The sequence below is a fragment of the Bombus pyrosoma genome, linkage group LG11, assembly GCF_014825855.1.
Source record: "Bombus pyrosoma isolate SC7728 linkage group LG11, ASM1482585v1, whole genome shotgun sequence".
In the NCBI taxonomy this organism is placed as follows: domain Eukaryota; kingdom Metazoa; phylum Arthropoda; class Insecta; order Hymenoptera; family Apidae; genus Bombus; species Bombus pyrosoma.
Genome location: NC_057780.1, coordinates 810295 through 832860, shown reverse-complemented (window position 1 = coordinate 832860; position 22566 = coordinate 810295). Strand labels below are relative to the sequence as shown.

The window sequence follows — 22566 nt, the reverse complement described above, 5'->3', positions numbered from 1 at the left end:
TAAATTGATATTCCAACAAATCTATGACTCATTGTATTTCATAAAATGCGCGCACACCGATCTAACTCCATAAAACGTACGTTCTGTTGTAAGCAGAGCAGCAACAGCGGCCGGAATAACGCGAACTATAGCCGACTCCTAAGCGTCTATTTGTTTTCCGCATCCTTGGCAACTTTCGAGTACCGGTGCATAATACTTAGCACGATTATCGAGAATCGACGAAAGGCTGTATCGCATGTAACCACGTACACACGTATGTATTACGTTTATATACCTATACCGAGGAATAATTTGGAAATCATTTCTTTCAAGTTGGCTTTTTGATAAAAAGTTTTATCGGTATATGTAAACCTGAAAGTAAATCGTTGATAGTTTAAACAAAGTTTCGACATTTTTATTTCTTCGAAAAGACTCTTTATTTTTATTGGAGGTTCCAAATATTTGACTCTAAAAGCCAGTGGCTATATACAACGTAACAGGTAAGTATCTATTTAAAAATTTATTCGGATTTTTGGAGAGGTTAAAATAGCAAAGACAAAAATTAAGCTTCGACATAAACGATCCACTTTGTGTGTGTGAAAAAATATTTGCTCATTTCCTCGAAGAGTTGTTCCACATTTTTGATCGATATCGTATACAACTAACGTGAAAGAAGATACGAATCAATTATTTCGAAACACTCTAACTCACAGAATTCGCGGTGAACAAGGCAAAAAAAATCTCTACAATTTTCATAATTATATAAAAAAAAAGACAACAGTTAACGTAGACCAAGTTCTAGCCGAAAAAAAATTTTTCAAACCGTTGCAATCGTTAAAAATGCAAAAAGTTATACACGAACGGGGCTAACGTGAAACAAAGTTCATATTCATCAAGTGATAAACTCATCAAGTGATAAAAAGTTAATAGAAAAATGCGTCTTTCCTCTCGATTATGCGAGACAGCGTCGTATGACCGCGCGGATGCACAAAAAAGCGGGAGAAGAATCTTCGTAATTGACGAAGACTAATTCTCACCGTGAAACTTTTTCCGGACGACGATAATTAACGCCAACGAAGTTTCAGCTTCAAAAACAGGTCTGCAGCTTCTCGGATCGGTGCATTCGTTAAAAAATGCATTTATCCCCGCGACGAAGCAGAATCGTTTTCGCGATCGGTAAAATATGCATCAACGGCGGGCAAGTTCCTTCAATCGCGACGACGAATAAGATACAACGGTCGGGAATCGACGATAATTAACGTTCGAATTTAAATCGTTTCAAAATGAAACCTTCTTCGCGAGGACGTTCGCCTTGAAGAGGCGTTTAGAAACGAAATTCTCCGAATTTGTTAAGTAAAGAGAAGCGCCGATTATATAACTCGATAAAATGATACGCGAAAGAAGCGCGCGAGCGCATTCAACGTTGCGTTAACTTAGTTAACGAGCCGATGCTCGTTTACACAACGTCTCGGTGTCAAAATCGCGGCTGGATTATAATTAATAGCAACGAAACGGGCACAATAAGCGAGGCACCGTGAAAGGACCGACGAACAGAGATTTTTTAATCAAAGCAAAGAGAGCTGGTGATTCGCGTAACACGATGCCAAGCTTCATTCGGATAAACATTGCATCGGAGCAAGATATTTTTCTACGACGGAACCGCCTCGTGCCGTGGACAATAAGCAAATATGAAGCTAATAAGATGCTAACGTTAGGCATTCGCGGTAGTGTTTTTTCGCGTGGTCATTTGTAACGAAAGCGCGTGCTATCTGAGCTACCTGAGCCGAAGTAATCGCATTATTCTACCTGATATCGTTATTCCCGTTTAAACTAATGTATATACACCGTTATCAACGCGTTAATATCTCTCGCGTCCACTCGTCAGCCTTTTCCGAGAATTGTTTTCGCGTTATACCCTTAGGGGGTCATTCCAACCGAGGCCAATAACATTATCCTCCTAATCTGGCCATCAACAAACGCTCGTGACAAAGGAAGGCTTCGCCGAAAGCGGGTGTCGCGTATTATATGAAAAGCCTACTCGTTCACGCGATCATAATAAACAAAGCTAGGATAGAATTTTGTTTACGGTATATAAAATTCGCACGATGGTTCATTGATTCACGTTCTATTGCCTGTGACTTTTCGTTCAATTAATACCTCATATTACGACATACAAATTACATCGGTAGAAATTTAACTAATTGATAATTAACGTTTCGGTAGACAAGAAGTCTGTGACAATCGTCTTCTTCGATGTTCATTAAGATAAGGCGGATAAAACCATTAATCGTATATTTGTTTTTAAGAAACACGCACAAAAAATTAACTCCATAGCGCGATAAAAAACAAAATGCCACTGTACCCTTGAATAGAAATCTATGAAAATCTACAAAACAAGACGATCGACGCATACCGTAATCGAAAAAAAAAAACTAGATATCGTAACTCGTAATTCGCTCGTGTAATCGAAACAATGAATACGTCGATTCGCCGACGGAAATTCACCGGATCGATATAGCAAAAGTTGAAACACGGAGACAAGTACGACGAAGAATCTATCCTACCTTTCGCGGTTCAGGGGCGTAGATGCCTGGCAACGGGGCGAGCAGGTGCAATCCAGGATTCGGGATGCCAGAAGCGGGGTGTCCAGGCGGGATCGGCAGAGGCACCAGCTTCAGGCCCCAGGGTAGGTACCAGGGCGCCGTGTGGTGCATGATCGCGGCACAATCGTCAACGATTCCACTGTATGGCGAAAACAACGCGCCAGGATGCGTTTGCGGAACGGAAATAAACGATTTACCACAGGATCACGGGGCGTACTCTACGGCTAACGCGTTTTCTTCTTATCTACGATTTACGATTTACGATTTATAGGCCGAACAGCCTCAAGGAAACGTGTGACGAAACGATCGAGGCAAGCAACAGGATCACCTTGGCATCTTCCAACACGATTACTCGGCGATGGCTGATTTTTCGCGCGATTCTATCCTCGATCCCCTATTTCAGGATTTAATTGCTTGATCACACGCGTGACGAGCTATCGTTAGGGTGCACTGACGTCATCGTAGAACGACAAATTTCGTCCCGAGAAATTCTCTCTGTTCGATCTTTCTTTTTATTTTCTTGTATTTTTGTATTCAGTCAATGGTCGGTTGGTCAGTGGTTTCGTTTATTTTGTCCCTCGTCAGGTTCGATCGTCGATTACGATGAGACGGAGTAACAGACGAGGTTTGGATAATACGTACGCACCGAACGTGCACTCGGTGAGCGCGCGGCAACGACTGATCACCGATCGAGCGTCGACGCTCGAGCACATGGCCGCATCGACCCCCACCACCTCGTTCGAGCTGCTTCTAGGCCGCCAGACGCTCGCACCACACCCCCTGCCCACCCCATTTTCCACCGATACCCGCACGACCGTTTCGTACCTTTGACTTTTTCATCCTTCACTCCCTCTACTTTTCCCTTTCCGCCCCATTGTCTGTCGTCTTTCGACTCTTACGCACCCTTCGCCCGCTGGTCGAGCCACCGTTATTCATGTACTCTCGTCGTTTAGACGCTGGTTTGCGAATATTATGCCGCTTCTTGCTACTGACTGCGTCACACTAATAAAAAATATATCGAGCTTGCTTTTATAAAAATGTAAATAAGATTTGTCGGTATTGTCGACTTGACTCGTGTAAAACGAGGTACGTCGTCCATCTTTGTCAGTTTCACGATAAAAAACAAAGTTATTATTATTAATAATTAATAAGTCGGATAATTATTTCGCTAGTTAGAGATTACAACAAATTACTGACGATGATAAGTTTCCTTACGTAAGAGTAAAATGTTTGGTTGAAAGAAAAAGAAAGATAGAAGAGTACAATTCTACGAGTAAACTTTGTAAACGATTTATATTTATACTCCGTGATATCATCGAAAACCTATAGTCCGTAAAACGTATATTAAAAAGGTATAATCCGTTTCTAATTTCTATCTGCGAATTTAGAGAAGATCGCACGATTTCAAGCACGAACACCGGGTCTGGAATTATTTCGGCATTAAAATAAAGCCCACGATCGGGAATAGTCGCCGCCGATTAAATTACACGGCAATTTCATCGACTCGTTGGAAAGTTGGCAGAGATTTGACCGGAATTATTTACATTCTCATTAAATATAATTACCAACCGACACAGGTGCTACCTAAAATTGGACATACACCTGGGAATATAACTGTATCTAACTTCAGCAGACGGAGCATACTCGTAGACTATCAAACGAGATCCCATATTGCCCCGACTCTCCCTTAACGAATCACATATTTATAAACGGTGGCCTTCCCCGAGACCGCCGAATTTCCGCAAACAAGCTCGGTTAAAATGCCATCAATGAAAAAGCGCGATTCCTCGAAATATTCATGCGACGTATGTACGATAACTCCGCTCCACTGCCGGTCGGTGACGAACGTTAAAGTATTCTCGTCGTTACAACGCCGATAAGATACGCGTACAGCAATTTCCGCTGAATTATTGCATTTTAAGCGACATCGAAGGGTAATCGCGAAACAGACGCACATATCCCGGAGAAGAAAAGAACGCGTTGTAAAGATAATGATAGGAGTATGACGGGACTATGGTCCTTAACATGCTTAATTCCTTGTTTGAATATCGTATTAAAGTTCCTCTTAAAACATCAAAAACACTCTTTTGCTTATTAAAGAGCGACATTGAGATAGAACGTTCCCAGGTTCGTAATAAAAATAAGAGAGAGTTTTCGAAGAGCGAATGAATAAAAATATGTCGCGAATCTGTCGCTGCATTATAGCTACTTTATTATTAAACACACTTTCGTATTGCTCAATATTTCATAACTGAAAACTTGTAACGCATCATTCCCACGCCACGAAGCGACGAAGGTACAGGAAAATTTGCAGAAAATACAATTTTCAAGTCGACGAAAAAAGAGCAGAAATATTCAAAGTTCTCTATTCTCTATCGGAAACTTTCCATGCAAACTTCGTGAAAGCAACAAGCAAGAAACATAACCTGAAATATAACTGTTGCAGTTCGTAAAGTTTCGGATAAACGCAGATAAATTTCGATCGCGTTGCGTTAATGCCGCGTTACTTGCTTTGCTTTTAAATAGGGCGCTGTCGAAACGAGTCGTTCGACGTTATTAAAACCAAGAGAAATGACAGGCGTCGGTAAACAGCAGGTGCACCCGGTGCCGTACGTTAAGGCAAATATTGATGAACAAACGTGCATTCGCTCAGAGACGAACAGCTCGAATATTAATATTAATGCGACCGTCATTACACTTGCTGATCACGGACCCATTGCTCTCGCGGAGGTGACCAGTTGGATATATTTCACGGCGCATTCCCTGTCAAATTTGAGAATCTATGTCAAACTTGGAATAAATTCCGCTACCATGGACTCCAGACATTGATCCACGATCATTCTCAAACGTGGCAAGTCTAATTTAACAACAAATCCATAGACTTGCAAATCCTCTTCAGTTAAAGCGTCCTATCTAACATTCTTTAATTTTAATAATCTCTGAAGAAAATCATCTCTTAGAACAGAAATTAGAGGGAAGAAGTAAATGACTTATCGACTGGCCTATGTATTTTCCGCCTATACTGGAAAAATAGCACCGAGCGTTTATCGTACGTCCACCTATAACAATGATCGCTATCAATCGTTGGCCGTTCGAACCAAACGAAAAGGCGCACTCGACAAACTGCGAATCACGCTTTCGTGGAACCGCGAACGAGAAAAATCAGAATCAGGGCGGGAATGACAAATACAGGCTGCGAGGAACACGGTGACACAACGAGGCTCCGTTTTGCAAGTGGAACGAGGGAAAGACCAAACACGCGCGAACATGACGTTCTTGGACAAAGAATAAACGTCAGTCCGACGAACGAATCGATTTTCATCGGCCATTTGCTTCGACCCGGCTGAAACCAGGTAACGATAACTACAGAGATGTAACGCGTTTGTTACGAGCGATAAATTCGTTTATGTGCGATTAATTCCTTCTCTTATAATTTCTTTAGAAGAACTTAACCTGTTAACCTGTTAAGTTTCTTCTTAATCGAAAGTTCTCATAAGCATGGAGTTAAACGTTAATAAAGGCAAATCAATTTTAGCTGAATTGATTTTAGTTTTTGCAAATGTATTACAGATACGATATAATTCGTTTCTAATAGAAAGCGAACAACGCGTAATAAAGTACGGAGAATCTTTAAAAAAAAACGATTCGTAATTATTCATAAAAATTTGTACTCCATATATATGTCACACACTATGTTCGAAGTTATTCGAAAGTTGTTCGTTTCGTGGAAAAATTAGATTCTCAGCGTCTCTTTCGGCTGATAGGATTTCTTCGGCAGTCCCCTGAAATGGAGGGCTTCCTCTCGACTCTCTGCTTTGTACGCGATATGTATCGCGTTCATGGGAATTGATCGTCGCACAGGGGTTGCTCGTTTTTCATTCGATTCTTTCTTATCCACGTTTGCTTTTAGCGGCTGTAAGTCACTCGGACTTGAATATATAAATATACATAGAAAACCCCGTGTATAAATTGCAATATTAGACTGAATATTTGACGCTAGTTCCTCTTTCGAAGTCCTCGATTTTGCTAAATAAAAGAACCAATTACGAACAAGTCTGCGGATTGTGCAATGAGATTCGCCGCGACAAGTTTCACGCAAGCTAACGAGCACGTTGCGTTAATCATGTAAAGAAATTTTCGAATCAATGAACCGAGTAACGCAGTAGCGATCAGATAAACGTGTATCTCTCTCGATATCGCTATAAAATACGAATACGTTAATGTTCCTTGTATCGGATTATTTTAAACGAGCGCATTTCTTTTTAACGAACACCTGATTAATACGGATGACTGAATCGCTCGAAATTACAAAAGAATACGCGACTGAAACCTGTAGCTCGAGAACAAAAACAATTTTTCTTTCTGTTTGAAGTCTCGCGAAGGTCACGCTTTGACTGCTTTGACACACCGGTGAAAGGATTTTCAAAATTGCAACTGGTCGCTTGGTCTACGCTGACAACCGATTATTATCTTACTCTACTATCGTAAGGTACAGATAGTCGATCGTATAACGCCATATTTTTGCATTGACGAGCTTATGTAACTCCAAGCTGGTTAAAGCTAGTGAATTTCAAAGTTCTGTGATATGTCTCTTAGGATTCTAGGATATTCCAGGAATTTGATCGTGCTCGCGAAAATCGTATTCGTTCAACAACTTCCTGGAATCATCAATGTCACTGTCTTTACCTTTTACGTTCCTCCCTTTTTCATATTACGACGGTTCTTGCTTCGTTCTTTTTACGCTATTTTTTTCTAATCAAATCTTTTTCACGCTTTCTTACGCTTTGCATTAGCTCTTTTTATCACTGGAACGCTTTTTCTGCTATATCATTGAGCTAGGATTTCCAAGAAATGAATAATCCAATTGAAACCCTCTATCTCGCGAATTGAAATCTATATTAACCCTGTCACATCAATGAAATCATTTTCTAAAAATGAAAATTACCGTGTAATAGCCACCATAGACTATTATATCACGTAGCCACAACGTGAAGTATCTGCTTCTCTCATGTCGCAAGTAATTATCTGCTAGATTAACCCGCAACGTTGTACATGCCAAAATAAAAATTTGGGAACTCAAGGGTAATAGCATCACGCAACCGCAGAGGACACGAAAATTAAAGTTACGCTCGTACAAAACTAATCCGAAGAAGCGAAAGATGCAGGAGAACACGCTAGTCGATACGAAGTCGAGCGGTGCCGGTTTATTATCCAAGAACCAAAGGATATGCAGACAGGCACGCACGCTATCAACGCACAAGATTTCCAGTCATTGACACGAGGCCTCGTCACGCGAGTTTTTGCGTAACGCGCCACGTAACACGACATAACGTCGCTCGATACGGAATAACGCGCGCGCGAACCTTGAATTTCCTCGTTCGTTGATCGGATTGTTCATGCATAACTAAACTGCGGATGTTTATGCTAATTTAGATTTATATTAATACAACTAAAAATAGAGTTCTATTTTTTAATTCTTTAAAGACCATATATTAATTTATCATGTCACAGATACTGCAATTTGTTTAAATTTCATATAGTTCTAGAATCTAAATGAAAGAGATAGAGACGAAGAACGTATCGAGGTGATCTCTGATATTCCTTTTTATAGCCACTAAAAAAGATGAAAACTAAATATTGCGTTAATGCAACTTTCGTATTTAATGTCTAAATATTTGATCTAAATATGTAACGAGTACATATACCGAAACTTATAATGAAATATGCTGTAGAATCAAAAGCAAAGAAAATAATCACGTTAGGCAAGTTCGACAACAGTACGGGATAAAGATAGCGTATAGTGTATAGTAATCTACGTTACCAAGCCCAATTTCTGGGCTAATAATAATAAATGAATCAAGTATAATGAGATATGAATTGTCATATATATAACTGAATCGACTTCTTCAATGAATAGCTAACTAGTTTCATTATTTCGGATTTATAAAAATTGGCAAGAAAATTTTGGAATTCCTAGAATGAAACTATTACAATTTTGTCGTGGTATCAAAGAACGTCGATCGTGTATACGATTATTTTTGAAAAAAATCATTTAAACTACCATATTAGTTCTCGTATAATCCTATATTCGTCTTATATATTTATTATCTTTTTAATTTGGATCGTAACCGTTATGACCTCTGTTGTTAAGGATTTAAGATTAAAAAGATAAAGGTATAAAGCATGACCGTTCGTTTACACGCGTGGACGGGGAACGATGAACTCGGGGTGAAACACATACAGCCACCACGTATCTCGTTGCCGACAAAGAGCTACGCTCCTGGCTATTTGCTCGCGCGATATTTGTACACTCGTTCGCGAAAGATTCGCGCCGGACGCTGTTCTTTGCGAGTTCCTCCGCGTGCAACGAGACCCACGGTAGCGGATAACTCGAAATTAATGGCTCGATTTCGCCCACTAGAATTGTCCCGATAATAAATGTGCGTTGCGTTGTATCTTCATTGGTCGCATCCCTGTACTTATAGGACGATGTTTGGAACTGCAAGACCATTGCATATTCTTTACTGGCTTACGATTCGCGACTTTTTACGTTCCTTGATAAAAGACCTCGATGAAACTAAAACGAAAAATCATAAAATCGAAGTGAGAAATCACGCATAATAGAGATCACGAATCTAAAATTGTTGCCTCGTCGATAGTACAGGTGACACGACGATAAATCTGTTTTCAACGAAAGAGGACAGGAAGAAGAAGAAACGTTACAAGCTTTACACGATTTATTCTGCACGCTCGCGATCCTGCACATCGCGAGACTTTTACTTTCGTTGTATAACGAGGTATAATTAAAATATCTCGTCGAAGAATGCTCTTCCCACTTTCTAACCGGCCACCGGTGAACGATTCGCTCCGAAAAAATTCGTCGATTTTCTGCCACCGTGCGTCCACCTCCGCCATCAAGCGCTCGTGCAGATTTCGCGTAAAACCTGGCAAAACCATCCCGTTGCACGATACAACGTGCAACCTACGCGGTGGCTAAAAATACCTGGCGAAGAAGCGATCCAAACTAACGGAGAGATTAAAGCAATGGGAAAAGAAGTAGAGGAGATTAACCCCTTAAAGAGAAAGATTTTTGAACTTCCTTTAGGTAGCAAGAGCGATATTTTGTAATATAAGTAAACGAAATACTAGGTCATTGCAAGATCGGTACCTTTGAATATACGTGACATTTTCAAAAATTCAACAAAATACAAGCGAGAAACATTCTCCAAAAAATCGATTTGAAGTTGAAAGTTTAAAATGCTAGAAATCAATAACAAAATACGTATCTGCCCGACGATCCCGAATAGCGAACTAAGGGTAACCAGATCGGAAATAACGATACAACGACAGTAACAAACAACTGATCAAAAAAGGCGATCAAAGGGATCAGCTAGCTCTCTGGTTGATTGTTTGAAAGGGAACCGATTCTGCGAAACCACCTGTCGACGATTTGTCATTCGGCGTGCATAGTTGAACGGATAATTTATCGCGACTACTAAGAGAGTGGTAGGTATAATTGGTGCTATAATCTGTAATCGTGGAACCGGCCCAGGATGAATACGCGACCAGGAATCTCTTTCGCGGCACACGCAAAGTCGACGATAATGCGGCAGGCAACGTTTCACTTCGTGGCATTTCGACTGGCTTACGTAAGATTAAAGATTACGTCTCTCTCTCTCTCTCTCGTTCTTTTTTTTTTATCCTTTTACAGCTTCGTAAACACGATCGATCAGTCTTTATCACAGAGGATCTACACGCAGTGTTAAATAATTGGAGAATCGTGCTATCGTGTGATATTTGGTACGTCGAAAGATCGTGATCGTTGAATATGAGCCATAATGTAAATAATAAAAACGTTTCGCCTTTAGCCCAACGTCGATACATAAAAATTGGATTGTGCAGCGATGCCCGCACCCAAGAATAATTTTCACCGTGTCTCGGTTGCGCAACGCAAAGTTTCGTGATCCATTATCGACTACATTCGTTGGTCATCCTTCGGTTTCTCACGAACTCTCAACTTTCCTATCGATATACCGAACGGTGCTCGAAACTTTTTGAGCATCACTCCCATCAAACTAAAAACATCCCGATATATAACCAGGAGGCAGAAGTGTTATTTCAAAAACCGATAAATTGTCCGATTGTACATGACGTACAGCGTACGTTAAATTCACTTTATGAGCATTACGTAAGCGAAATTTCGCGTACGCTTTCCCTACATCGTAAAGTCCCGAGAAGGAAAGTTGCGAAAGCGAAGGTTGAGACCTCGAGACTTCGCAGCCTCCTGTTTGGCAGTGGCTCCGAAGAAGTTCGGTGTAGTGCAAAAGGAACGCATGAATGAGCAGATCTTACAATGTAGTCCAATAGTCCATTCATATGGTTCGTAATTGGCATAAGTTATTACGCGCGAGCACTCACTCAGTTGGATTTAGATTCAAAACTAATTATACTAAGACGATAATTAATCCTATCATTGGCAAAGAGACTGACAAATCTTGCACTGTAGCCTTTGACGATGATCTCTTTCATTGAAGCGTATCGCGAGAATTCAATTACCAATGGTAACGCTTTAAAATTATCTACGATATAGTTAATGACGCGGCAAACGTGATATGCAAATGACGGATGCGAGTTCATTAGAGAGGGAGGGGAGATTCTTCGCGTTCGAACACCACCTAATTGCAATGCAAAATTAAAGAGAATCAACGAGCCCTAACGAGCTGAGACGAACTTTCACCCTTAAGCCTCTTCTATGCATACGAAAGCGTGTTTCGAATATACTAGCTCTATTTTGATGTTCTCCGAGAACGATGGTGAACGAGAATGTGCTAGACGATGAACGAACCAGTGATTTTAATCACGAATGATGGAAAATTAAGCAAATATTAAAACCGGAGTATTCGTTACGAGCAAAGGGCGAAGATCCGTATCCCTGCAGAACTGAACATTTCGGTGACTCTAAATCTGTTCCACGATGGTGATTTTCGCATGACCGTGTAGATACATGAAAAATGACCGCTATTGTATCAAAATAGATAGTACAATTTAGTATCGCAACGTGCAAGGAGCGTTAGATAGGACATTTTAACAAAAGAGGCAGAGCATAAAGGTAACCAATTGCTGCGCGGAAACCTTGGTTCTGGTGAAAATCTATTTTTCATCGAACGGTGTTCGAATGGTAATGGAAAATTGATACGGTCGAAAATGAATAATGAAACGGTGGTTGATGGGTTTAATGTATTTGGAAAGTAATCCTGACACGTCGGCTGCCACGTTTCTCGATGAACGATGACCGTGCCACACCGAAAGACACGAAGCCGAGTGTGTTTCATTCCGATCTCGGGATCGGTTGGATGAAGAGAAACCGCGTATAATATTCGCATGGCGGGAAGATGGGCATGGCAATTAGAGTAAAATGCCAAAAACGTTGAAAGACGTCGCGTTCATCGTCAGATACTTCGTTGAAATTATATCGGCGGCGTTTTCTTGCCTCCCGTGAAACGTCAAAATACCTGATTATACAAAGTCGATTATAAATCAACCAGCCGATCGTTTATATCTTTCCCGCGGGTGTAATTCTGCTAAATATATAATTGCAGCCGGGCCGAGATTTTCGTGGAAGTACGCAAGACCAGGTTCTAATTGCAGGGAGAAGAGAACGACTGCTCGAGTGTCTCGGGACGAATCGGAGGAAATTGCTTGTTAACTCAGTTTATTCGAGTATTAGTCCCCTTCTGTTTCCTCGTTTCTCTTCTTTCTGTCATTTCTCTCAGCTATCGTTATGAAATTATGTGTCTGTGCTTTTACTTTCCTTCCTTTCGTATCTAATAATAATACGTACAGTCAGTGACAAGTCTACTTATGTTCATCCCTTGAATTTTGTCCGTAAGTATTTTTATCGTCTTACAGATATATATTATTATATACATTTTTATATTGTATACCGTATACATATGCAGTCCGTCGATAAAGTCTTCGTACGCTTTATTTTTAATAAAGTGAAAGTCCACGATTTTACCACAAGGTAAATATGGAATTTTTTAACCGACGGCACGTAAAATTGATTAAATTACATCGATGAAACTATCGATCATTTACTAAAATACCAATGCAGTTTCACTCGACTATCGAAAAACCGTCACCGATGTATGATAAATACGTACGTATACATATTCCAAATAACGAGCAAACAAATATAATGTAAAACACAGAGACGGAACACTCAACGAATGTACGATCGTATCGAAGCACGCTAGATACCTACATACATATACGAAATGTTTCTACGATTTGAGAAACTTAAAGAACGATCGCTCGAGCGTTCCGCGATTGAGAAAATTTCCGAAGATGAAAGAGAGAAAGAAACAGAGATGGGGTAACTCATCTCTTTGATGTGTCACCGCACCGCGCGCCGTTTCGTTTTCCCGGAGGCTTTGCTTACACGACACGGTGCTTGTTCGACGCCGTGTATCTCCACCGAGTTTTCACGTAAAAATAACGCCACTGCAACCAGATGCTGTCTGTATCATGACCTACCTTCATTCGAACTTCTACTCTGTTCTCGCTTTCGTCGAGGCGTTTCGCGTTTGTACGATCGTCGACCGTAGAAATTATGCGCCTGCCCGACAGTTCTACCCATTTATTTTTTAAAGTCCCTCTAGCATCGTGACTATTCTTTTTACGATAAATTCTACGATATAAGACCGATAATGTCGTCAGATTTTTAAAGCAACTTTCGATATTTATCGATCGTATCGTTTGTACGTCTGACAGAATTTCCAAATACCTTTCGTGCTCCTTTAAACGCAATATTTTTTCGCCTCTTGATTATTTAGATCGAATCGAACGAACCAAAAGCAAATTCAAGGCCCAATGTCGCCGACATCGATCGTTCGCGTTTTTAATTAAAAATCCACTACTGCCAGAGATCGCACCGACTTCGCATATAATAATAACGTTTCGCGTCCATCCCCGTCAGCGTGAAAATTGAACAGACGAAAAATGGGGAGCAAAGGGTGAAAGAGGCGGAAAGCTGTCTACTGTAAAAATAACAACGCGTCGTTAAAGCAGATGCAACAATGTGCATATACGGAACAAGCCACGACCTACTCTAAATCGACCATATAGCAAGATAAATATTATCGAACGATGTCTCGTTTCGGCTGCAACAATATTATCCCATTTATTTCGACCCACCCACCCTCTGCTTGTTTCGATTTCAAATACACAGTCTCGCTGAGAAGAATTCATTGTCCTCCTCTTCGTGTCTCGCTTATAATTTTTTATTGCCATCGTTACTGTGCTTTTATAATAGCGAACGCTATTTAAAACAATTTTTCAATAAACTAAAGATATATATACAAATAGCGTGGGAAGACTTAGCGACGATGGCGATGAATTTACCTACAGAATTTGCATATCTCCAGCTGTAATAAAAAAAAAATGTTAAATTACGATTTTAATATTTCCTGTTATAAAAATATTACGGGGATTTAGGGAATTACGTGTAGAAGTTATATCTCACGTAATTTTTCAATAGCATAAGAGAGCTTAGCGATTATGGTCAGGAATGTTAAAAATATGCAGATATAGAATTTTACGCTTTGAAATTTCAAAATGTAACGGAAGATTAGGAAATAAAATTTGTATACTTTGTCTTGCAGAAACATTACCGTGGCATTGTTCGTAGAGAAGTAATATAATCCTATATAATTCGACATCGTTGAAAAAATTCTGTTGGAACTTCCAGGATTCCTGGACATCGAAAGAGGATTTTTAATAACTTCACAAAATTTTCGGACGATGTCGACATAGATGACACAGATGCCATAGAGATGATTCCACTAGAAAATTACTTCCAAAATAAAAGAAAAAAGGAAAAGAAAGAAAATAAAACGATCAACTTTCCACTTAAAACGAATGCTAAATTTAAGAAGAATAAAATCAATTTTCCCGATCTCGTAAGAAGCGATCTAAAATTTCAAAGGGGAAAAACGAGAGAACGCGGCCGAATTTCCTCGCAGAACTTATAAACACATCACACGTGATCAAACGCATCATCGCTCGAATGCGGAAGACCATTCGCAGGCGTAACAACGACTTGGAAGAGAGCGTGTGCAGACAGACTGCGGTTGGAAATTCAATGTTCTGCATTGCAGTAAAGGGACACACTACCGACACCGAGAATGCCTTACAACGCACAAGCTTAGTCCCCCTTTAGCTTGCCACAACGTATTTCAGTCCGCGTGCAACCGTCCACCATTTTTCATCGTTCGTAGTCGCGCCAGTTAGATTTCGCGAAAGCCCGCAACGGCGCATAATGATAGCCTCCCGGTGACAACGACGAATTTCCAAGTAAAAAATCGGATTTCTTACGCCACTCGAACCGCTCCGATAGAGGAAAACTATTACGTACGTCCTTCGTAACTTTTTGATCCGGATGAAAAATAAAAGCAAAGCGAGAGAACGAAGATCGATAAAAATAGTTGAAACGAATTTCATTCAATGGAGCCTCTATTTATTGTGTTGGAATGCTGCAAACAATCTGTATATTAGGTATAATTACGTACAAGTTTAAGAGATTTACGCGAAAAGTGGCACGACTTAACAGAATTGATCATCCAACAGTTGCGCGTTACGATAGCAAGCTACCGTGTATCTTAGACAGCGTACGCGCTAATGACTGATTAATATTCCTCCGTCTGGCTGATGATTTAAACTTAGATCTCCACTGATCTAAGTGATCCAAAATTGACAGAGAAATATTCACAAATATCGAATTGACGATACCAAGAAGTGATTTTTTCTGCGAGAATTTATCCCTTAATGTTGTATACCTTACTTCAATCCTTAATAATCATAAGAGTACGATAGATCTAGCAACACAACCGCAAGCAATTTTCTAAATTTCAATCAGGCTGTAGTCTGATACCCGACGGCTGGCGGAGACGCCATCGAGACCTTTTTCCAGCCCATCCAACCGAGAGCTCCTATTATCAGGCACGCACTCGAACTTCTATCTCGCTCCCCCTCTCTGTCTCTCTGTTCGTCTCGCCACCAAGCTCTCGCTACTCTCTACTATTCGAGGTATCGAGCCGCGATCATTGACCGTGCCGAGTTATCCACCGCACCGGAATCCGCTTAGCCCGCTTTTCTCGCTTCTCTCCTATCCGGCGCGCACACGCTCTCTCAACACACGCTCTTCACCGCAGCGTTTTGTTTTCTCTCGCTCTGCTCCTATCTCTATCCCCTATTTTCGTGGCTGCCGCCTGGTTCTGTGTGTTCCATTCGGCAAAAGCAAGCGGCGCGGAGCATTGCAATTGGCAAGGGAGACAAATGTGGCGGGGCAGAAATTGGCCGTGGCATGTTAGGAGCTGGACAGCCAGGCCAGGCAGACAGAGGGAGGATGGTTCGGATCGTGAGCCGAGTATGTCCGTGCCAGCCCCGAGTTATTCGCATAACCGTCTCCTCCAATCTCCGACGAGCCATCAGCCCGTTTCTTCCGAGGTTTCTCCTTTCACGCGACAAACGACCACGCGTGCAAAAACCCTCTTTCGATCCGCCTCACGAAATGAATAGGCGAAGGACTGACCATATTCGCGAAATCAGGACGAGGTATTACTCGGTCAGGATCAAGGATATTTCGTCGATCTTCCGGCATACTACCAGCTTTCATAGAAACTATATGGTATATTCGCAACAGTATGTAGACCAATTGGGGGAAGTTTCAACGTTCTATCTCAGAGAGACGTTAAATTGTGGAGGTGTAACGTAAGAGAACTAGGAGAAAGGAGGGTGTAGGGAAGGAGAGGAAAGAGAAAGTTTGTCAGTAGATTAATTTTCTTATCCTAGTGAACCTATACTTTACTTAATCACATTAGCAGAAGCAACATCAGGAAATGTAACGTATAAAAGAAATAGTTGAGTCAAAACGATCCACTCTACCGTTACAGGCTAAACGATTAAGTAAAAATCTACTAAGAGATATATTTGCTGTCAAGGAATCATAAAACGACGGTGGATGGAGGAATTGCAGATAGAATTTATAATTTTCCTTAATTGTCGCTTATTTTATGAAGTACCTACATAGAAGCCACCCGTATGGATAAAGAGTCAAGTTTCTACATTTAGAAGACGAATATTGACTTTCGACTGTTTCGGGCAGGAATTCGCTTCTAATTGAATCCACCGGATGACAGTTTGAATTTATTTTAGCAACGAGAACAGCATGTAATGTTTGGTGAGGAAACACGTATCAGTCGCTTCGGCCGAATTTCAAACTTCTGAATCAACAGTCAAATTCACTTCTTCGCCTCGGCTTTTCCATCAGACTCGGAATTTCCTCCAGAAGCCTGATGACAGTACTTGATGATATTCGCTACGGTAACGCTATTTACTGCGCGAACGTCGAAAAGCCTGAGCAGCAAAAAACTAAAAAAATATGCAGCGCGTCTATGTTAAAGTACAAGATAAATGAGAGGAAGGTAAAGAATACACGAAGCTGTCGCCAGGAACTCGAACTTGTTAGAAATTTTTATTAAGCACTTGGATATTCGTCCCTTTTCCAAGTTCTGGAATAAATACCGCGCTATCCCTCACAGTTCTCTTACACATACGTACCTTCGAGTGTAATTGTTTATAACTTCACCTGATATTTATGGACGAGGATGTACCTTTGATTTAAAAATCCTTTATAATTTCCGATTTATGCTCCGAAAGCTCTAAGTTTGTAACGTATCGTTTAACCGCTAACAATGATGGAAAATTACTTGGAAAAGCTGACACGGACGCCTGTGTTCATAGATGTAGTTAGATCAGTCGGTGTCATCGCTAAACGTTTTATTTTACGACCCCGCTATATCGCTTCCAGCGACCATACCTGCCGTAAATGGTTCGAAAACGGTTTCCTGCGTTCGAATATAATGAAACCTTCAATTAGATTCAATGAACTTTCCGTGTTCTGCTATAGGTATACATATAGTCTGATACAATCGCGCTGTTTCTACTAATTGCGAAAAAAAAAATTACCAAAAGAACTGCGCGATGACCAAAGAATCGGGAGATTTATGAAACAGAGAATCGATCGGTTTGCCCTCTGAAGACACAGAGCTGTCGTAACGCAATGCCGGTATGAAAACATTTTCGAGGATGAAAAGGCTATGAATAATAGGATGATGTCATTCACAACGGCCCTTAGAAACACGTCGACGCTAACAAACTCATCCACAGTTCCACATCTGCATCACCAAAATATCCTCGAAGCCTCTTCGCTGTCACTATGACATTGTCTTCGAACGAACCGATATCCGTCACGGTGATAAACGTGAAACTACGATGGAAACGATGGAGCAGCGCTGACTCGTCATACAGAATTTACCGGCATGAAAAATGAACGTAGCAAAGTGAAAATGGTATTCACCGATGGTTACCAACATGCCGGAAACTAGGACGACCTCGGTAATTCAATACGCATCGGCCGTGTTGCTGGAACTCGACTGCGGGAACTTTCTTACCCCGTGACCGACGATACACCGGGGATTTCAGTGGTAAATCGCGCCGACAACGCTTGGATCCTGGTTCAATCGGATCGACATCAAGATGCGACACTTTGCGGGATTATGAAAAGCGTCGCAAATGTCGAAACGCTATTCCAACGGAGTTCTTTCGCCTTTCTGGCATCCCGATGGACGTTCGATTTGATAAACGAGTCGATTAGTTTCCGGAAGCACCAAAAGTTTGAAAACTTTTGAAAAGAACGTTTAAAATACAATAGAATCTGCATTATCAGAACAGCGATTAACGAATCGAACGAGATCGAAGTGCTTTATCGCGTCGTTCGCCTCTATAATCCATTGAACGTCAGAAGAACCAACCTATAGGAATACCAACGAAGTACAAACTCGTACAATATCGACGAAATCGATACAGGAACATCAAATAGGAGGAGATCAGTAAGGTTTCCAAACGGAAGCGTAATTTTAATCAACGGGGCGGGCGATATTCAAGTTTCGTACTCGTGATATCTCAACAAGCGTTACGTGACCGCATTGATTAACAGAATCGCCAAACACTTGCGTAACTAACTATAAGCAAATCGAAAATTTGAAACTTCCACAAACTTCGTCTAAACTGTCCCACCCCTTATACACGTTTTTCTTCTCTTGTATACAAATTCGCCGATACCGAATCGAAAACTAATCCGTTTAATTGCACGTAATTAGCGGCAGTTCCCATTAAACGGAGAAACACATTCGATCCAGTCGCGATACAGATTCTCGAACGCGAACAGAATAGAGAGGGCTGGGACGGGCCTACGCTGGTGGGAGGAAGAAGACAGTGGGCAGACGTTATATTTAGCGCGAGCACGTGGCCGGGCATATCTCTCTGCAGCGAAGAAAAGCTTATGGCCGTGTATGTGTGGGTACCTGTTGCCCCTGGGGACGCCCAGGCGCCTCCGCCTCCTTCACCTTCCGCCACCTCCGCCGCCGCCTCCCCTGAAATCAGCAGAAATCCAAGCCGCGGGACGTGGACCCTCGAGCGACTGTGCTTTGGCCCATCGCCAAATCTCGTGCCCGGTTTTCACGGGAAGCTTGGCCGAGGCGAGAGAGCACCGCCACTCTTTTTCTATCTTTCCCCCCCCCCGTTCTTTCTTTCTTTCTCTACTTGCTCGTTACCAGCCGTGCCAGGTGTACATGCGCTAGTTTACCCCCAGGGAGCCGCGTTTCCCGAGATGAAAGCGTCGGATAAAAGTGTCGCGAATGGAAGTGAACGCGGTTTGGCTGAAGCGAATCGGAGAGGATGATCGATTTCTCATATCTCGGATAGATGTTGTACTAAGATCTGGATTAACTCTTTGCAGTCTTTAGTCGAGTTGAATCTCATACCGTATCTTGTTACATTCTTTTCTTCTGTTATAACGTGTCAATTAAGGTTAGAAAATCAACGGAAACGTACTTAGGTATCGTGCTTCCGTCCTGTATTTTTCAAATATTATAGATATCGATGCAGCCGAAATAAATCTCGCACGAGTTTTCGAACGCTTCGTAAAAAATTAAAAACGAATCGACGCGTAAGCTTCGAAAGATCGTATGTGCGGAACAAAATCGTGAGACGTAATTCCATCGACGATTAGGATGTTAGTAAGCATGTTTGCATAATGATATTTCAAAGGGAAAAATAGCACGATCGTAGAAGGTTGACGTCACGGATGATGGATTCGAGACCTAAAGTGACGATAAAAGCTGATGGGGGATAAGGGTGATTCTTGGTAGATCATGATCGAGGGTCTGTCGTGTAATATCAAAGATCGAACGCCGTGGGCGTTTAATCGTTGTAGGATCACGATTCGGTAAAATGTTACTTAGCACACTTTAAAGGGACCGTTGTACGCTACGTTGTACGCTGGTTCGGTCACGTTCCAAGGCATCGAGTGACATTTAGATGTTACCGAGACCAAAAGTGATAGAATCACCGGCATAAATCAATTCTCACAATCGGTGTTATGCGAACCTATCGAAACGATCTATCGAATCATAAAAACCGCAAAATCAAAAACCGCAAGTAATTTTATCTTTTGAAAGTTTGCAACCAAATTTGAATTCGATTCAATGTGAAACCATCGTACGATTACTCAAGTCGAAAGAGAAAGCCAGACATTTTTCCTTCGATTTCCTAATAGAAAGAAGTCAATACGTAAACCGAGCTTTTGAAATAGCGTGGCAAAAAGCTCGCAACAAAGATAAGAACAGAACGAGAATTGGAGAAATAGGGGGAGAAAGCAACACAAATGGCACGACGCACGGGCGATGCCAATGATCGATGGCTTGGGAAGTTTCTGGTTCAAGGCCAACCTGGTCCTGCCGCTATCGAGAATAAAAAAAAAAAAAAAGAAAAAAGAGAACGCAGGTGAGAGACTGAGAGTTGCGCAAGTATGTGATGCAAAGATCATTACGCCGGAGTGACGTTACGTTGCGCGCGTCTCGGGATGACCACCAGCTGATTAATTAAGTGAAAGTAATCTCGATGTTACGCGAGCAAAAGGAAAACGAACGAACCGAGCCAACCAACGTGAGCGGTTAAGAGTATCCGATAGCAACGTACAGGCTTTTACATTGATCGGACTGTCTTGGATCTTATGGCATTCGTGACATTAAAAGATTCACTTGCACGGAGACGATTGCTCGCCGCCGGTGATTCGATGAACGGGACAGTTGGAAGTTTCAAAGTATGAAAATTAATTAAAAGGAATCTGAAAAATTTGAGCAATTGGAAATAGAAAAGGAATTTGAAAGTTTGGAGATATAAAAGTGTCGGTATTTGAAAAAACGAAAATGAGATATCCGAGTATTTAAGAATTGAAATACTCAGAAATTGGAAAATACGCATATTTGAAAATTCGCTGATGGAAAATTTATATAATTTAAATATTTCATAGAGTTGGAGTATTTGAAAATTCGGAAGTTTAAAAATTAAAAGAGTCATAAAATTGGTTCAACCAGTTTTGACCCAATGGCATTTTGTGGATGCCCGAGAGCGAAATAAGTGTAATACAATCGCAAATTCTAGTAGGTTCACCCTCCTTCAGTAACTATACCGTTATCGATAATCGTCGCTGAAATGGCCAGCTGGTGAGCTAGATAGGATTATCATATGTCAGTTTCGTGTCTGAATTACCGGGTCGTGGAACGTTCACTTCCAACATCCTACTCTTACCGGTTTACGAGTGCACAGTTTCTACGACCAGATAGAGAAACCACGTGTGCATAGCTCGCAAGGGGCCTTAAACGACCTATCGTTCGCTCAAACGCCACTACGATGCGCTTGATGCTCGCCGCAACAGGAATTCGTTCGTCCTTCAGCCACCCGGTGAATTATTTCGATCTGCAGAATGAAACTCATCGAACTCTCCAACAATTTTATACATCTCCCGACGAACATCGAACAAACGCTTTTATTTCGATACGACTCCGTATGCAAACATCTTATTTATTATATTTTCTATTCGTGTCTTTCCTTGTTTACCGATTTATTGATTTGTTTGAAAAGTTCGCAGCTTTCTTTATTATGAATTTCTATCGAATAATGAAATGTTCGAACAAATACTGCTCTTGAGTGGATACAAAAGAGAATCAAGGGGTTACAGCATTCAGCTGCCTATTCTCCTTTTCTCGTGCAATTCGTTTAACTTTTCCCCTTGAATTACATTTTTGTTTCAAAATTTCAAAGTCTCCAAGCATGTGAAAGAAAGTATTGTTCGTTCGCGTATTAAACGTTTATGTAACAATAACAACGGATATGACTGGAAGCGGAGAAGGAGGCAAGGAAAAAGATCTCGTTCGAAAACCGTTCGATGAAAAGGCACAGATTGCTACCCGACCATGGTTAAGAAGCCCGTTTCACCGCCTCTGAAATTTGCTCCCCGTGAAAAGGCAACGAGCCACGAGTTACGCGACAAAAGCAGAACAAGAATCAACGAACGAAATAATGACGTTGACTAACACGAAACAATCTGTGTATATGAAGGACAAGGGGACAATATCTGGCAATTATTTTTGTCGCCGTTCGGGGCTTCGTATCAAGACATCGGGGCAAAATTAATCGCAGCCAGCAGCGAAATGATTCTGCTCTGCGGGCGACGATGTTTTAATAGCCAGCATGGCAGACACCTTTTATCTTTTGAGAAATCACACGGATTACAACGACGAATTCTCGAGGGATGTAAGGATGAACAATGCGATATCTCATTTGCTTAATCGTAGAATGCAAAACAAACCGAGGCTAGACGTTCGCGATATATTACGATACGATCTATCGATGCCGATTATCAAGTTTAAAGAAAACGAAACGTCGAAGTTTATTTGGTAATTTGCAACGGTACGTTTCTGTTTCTAGGTTTTCAAATTACCTGAATGGAATTGTTTATGATATATTACAATATCTTTCGATATCGATTGTCAAGTTCGATGAAAATATCGGAAAACATCCA

At 41.2% G+C, this 22566-nt stretch overlaps 1 protein-coding gene across 3 annotated transcripts in view; it reads right to left on the bottom strand.

Annotated features, from left to right (window-relative positions):
• Nucleotides 1-22566, bottom strand: part of LOC122572791 (RNA pseudouridylate synthase domain-containing protein 2-like) — a 172807-nt gene that overhangs the window by 133575 nt on the left and 16666 nt on the right. Inside the window, exon 1 of one of the 3 annotated variants that reach the window (XM_043738238.1) lies at nt 2544-3283. The exons of the other annotated variants lie outside the window; for them this stretch is intronic. Coding sequence (XP_043594173.1) covers nt 2544-2693 — 150 coding nt within the window. The 5' untranslated portion in view covers nt 2694-3283. Of the gene's footprint in view, nt 1-2543; nt 3284-22566 lie in introns of those variants that run through there. 3 annotated transcript variants of the gene reach the window in all.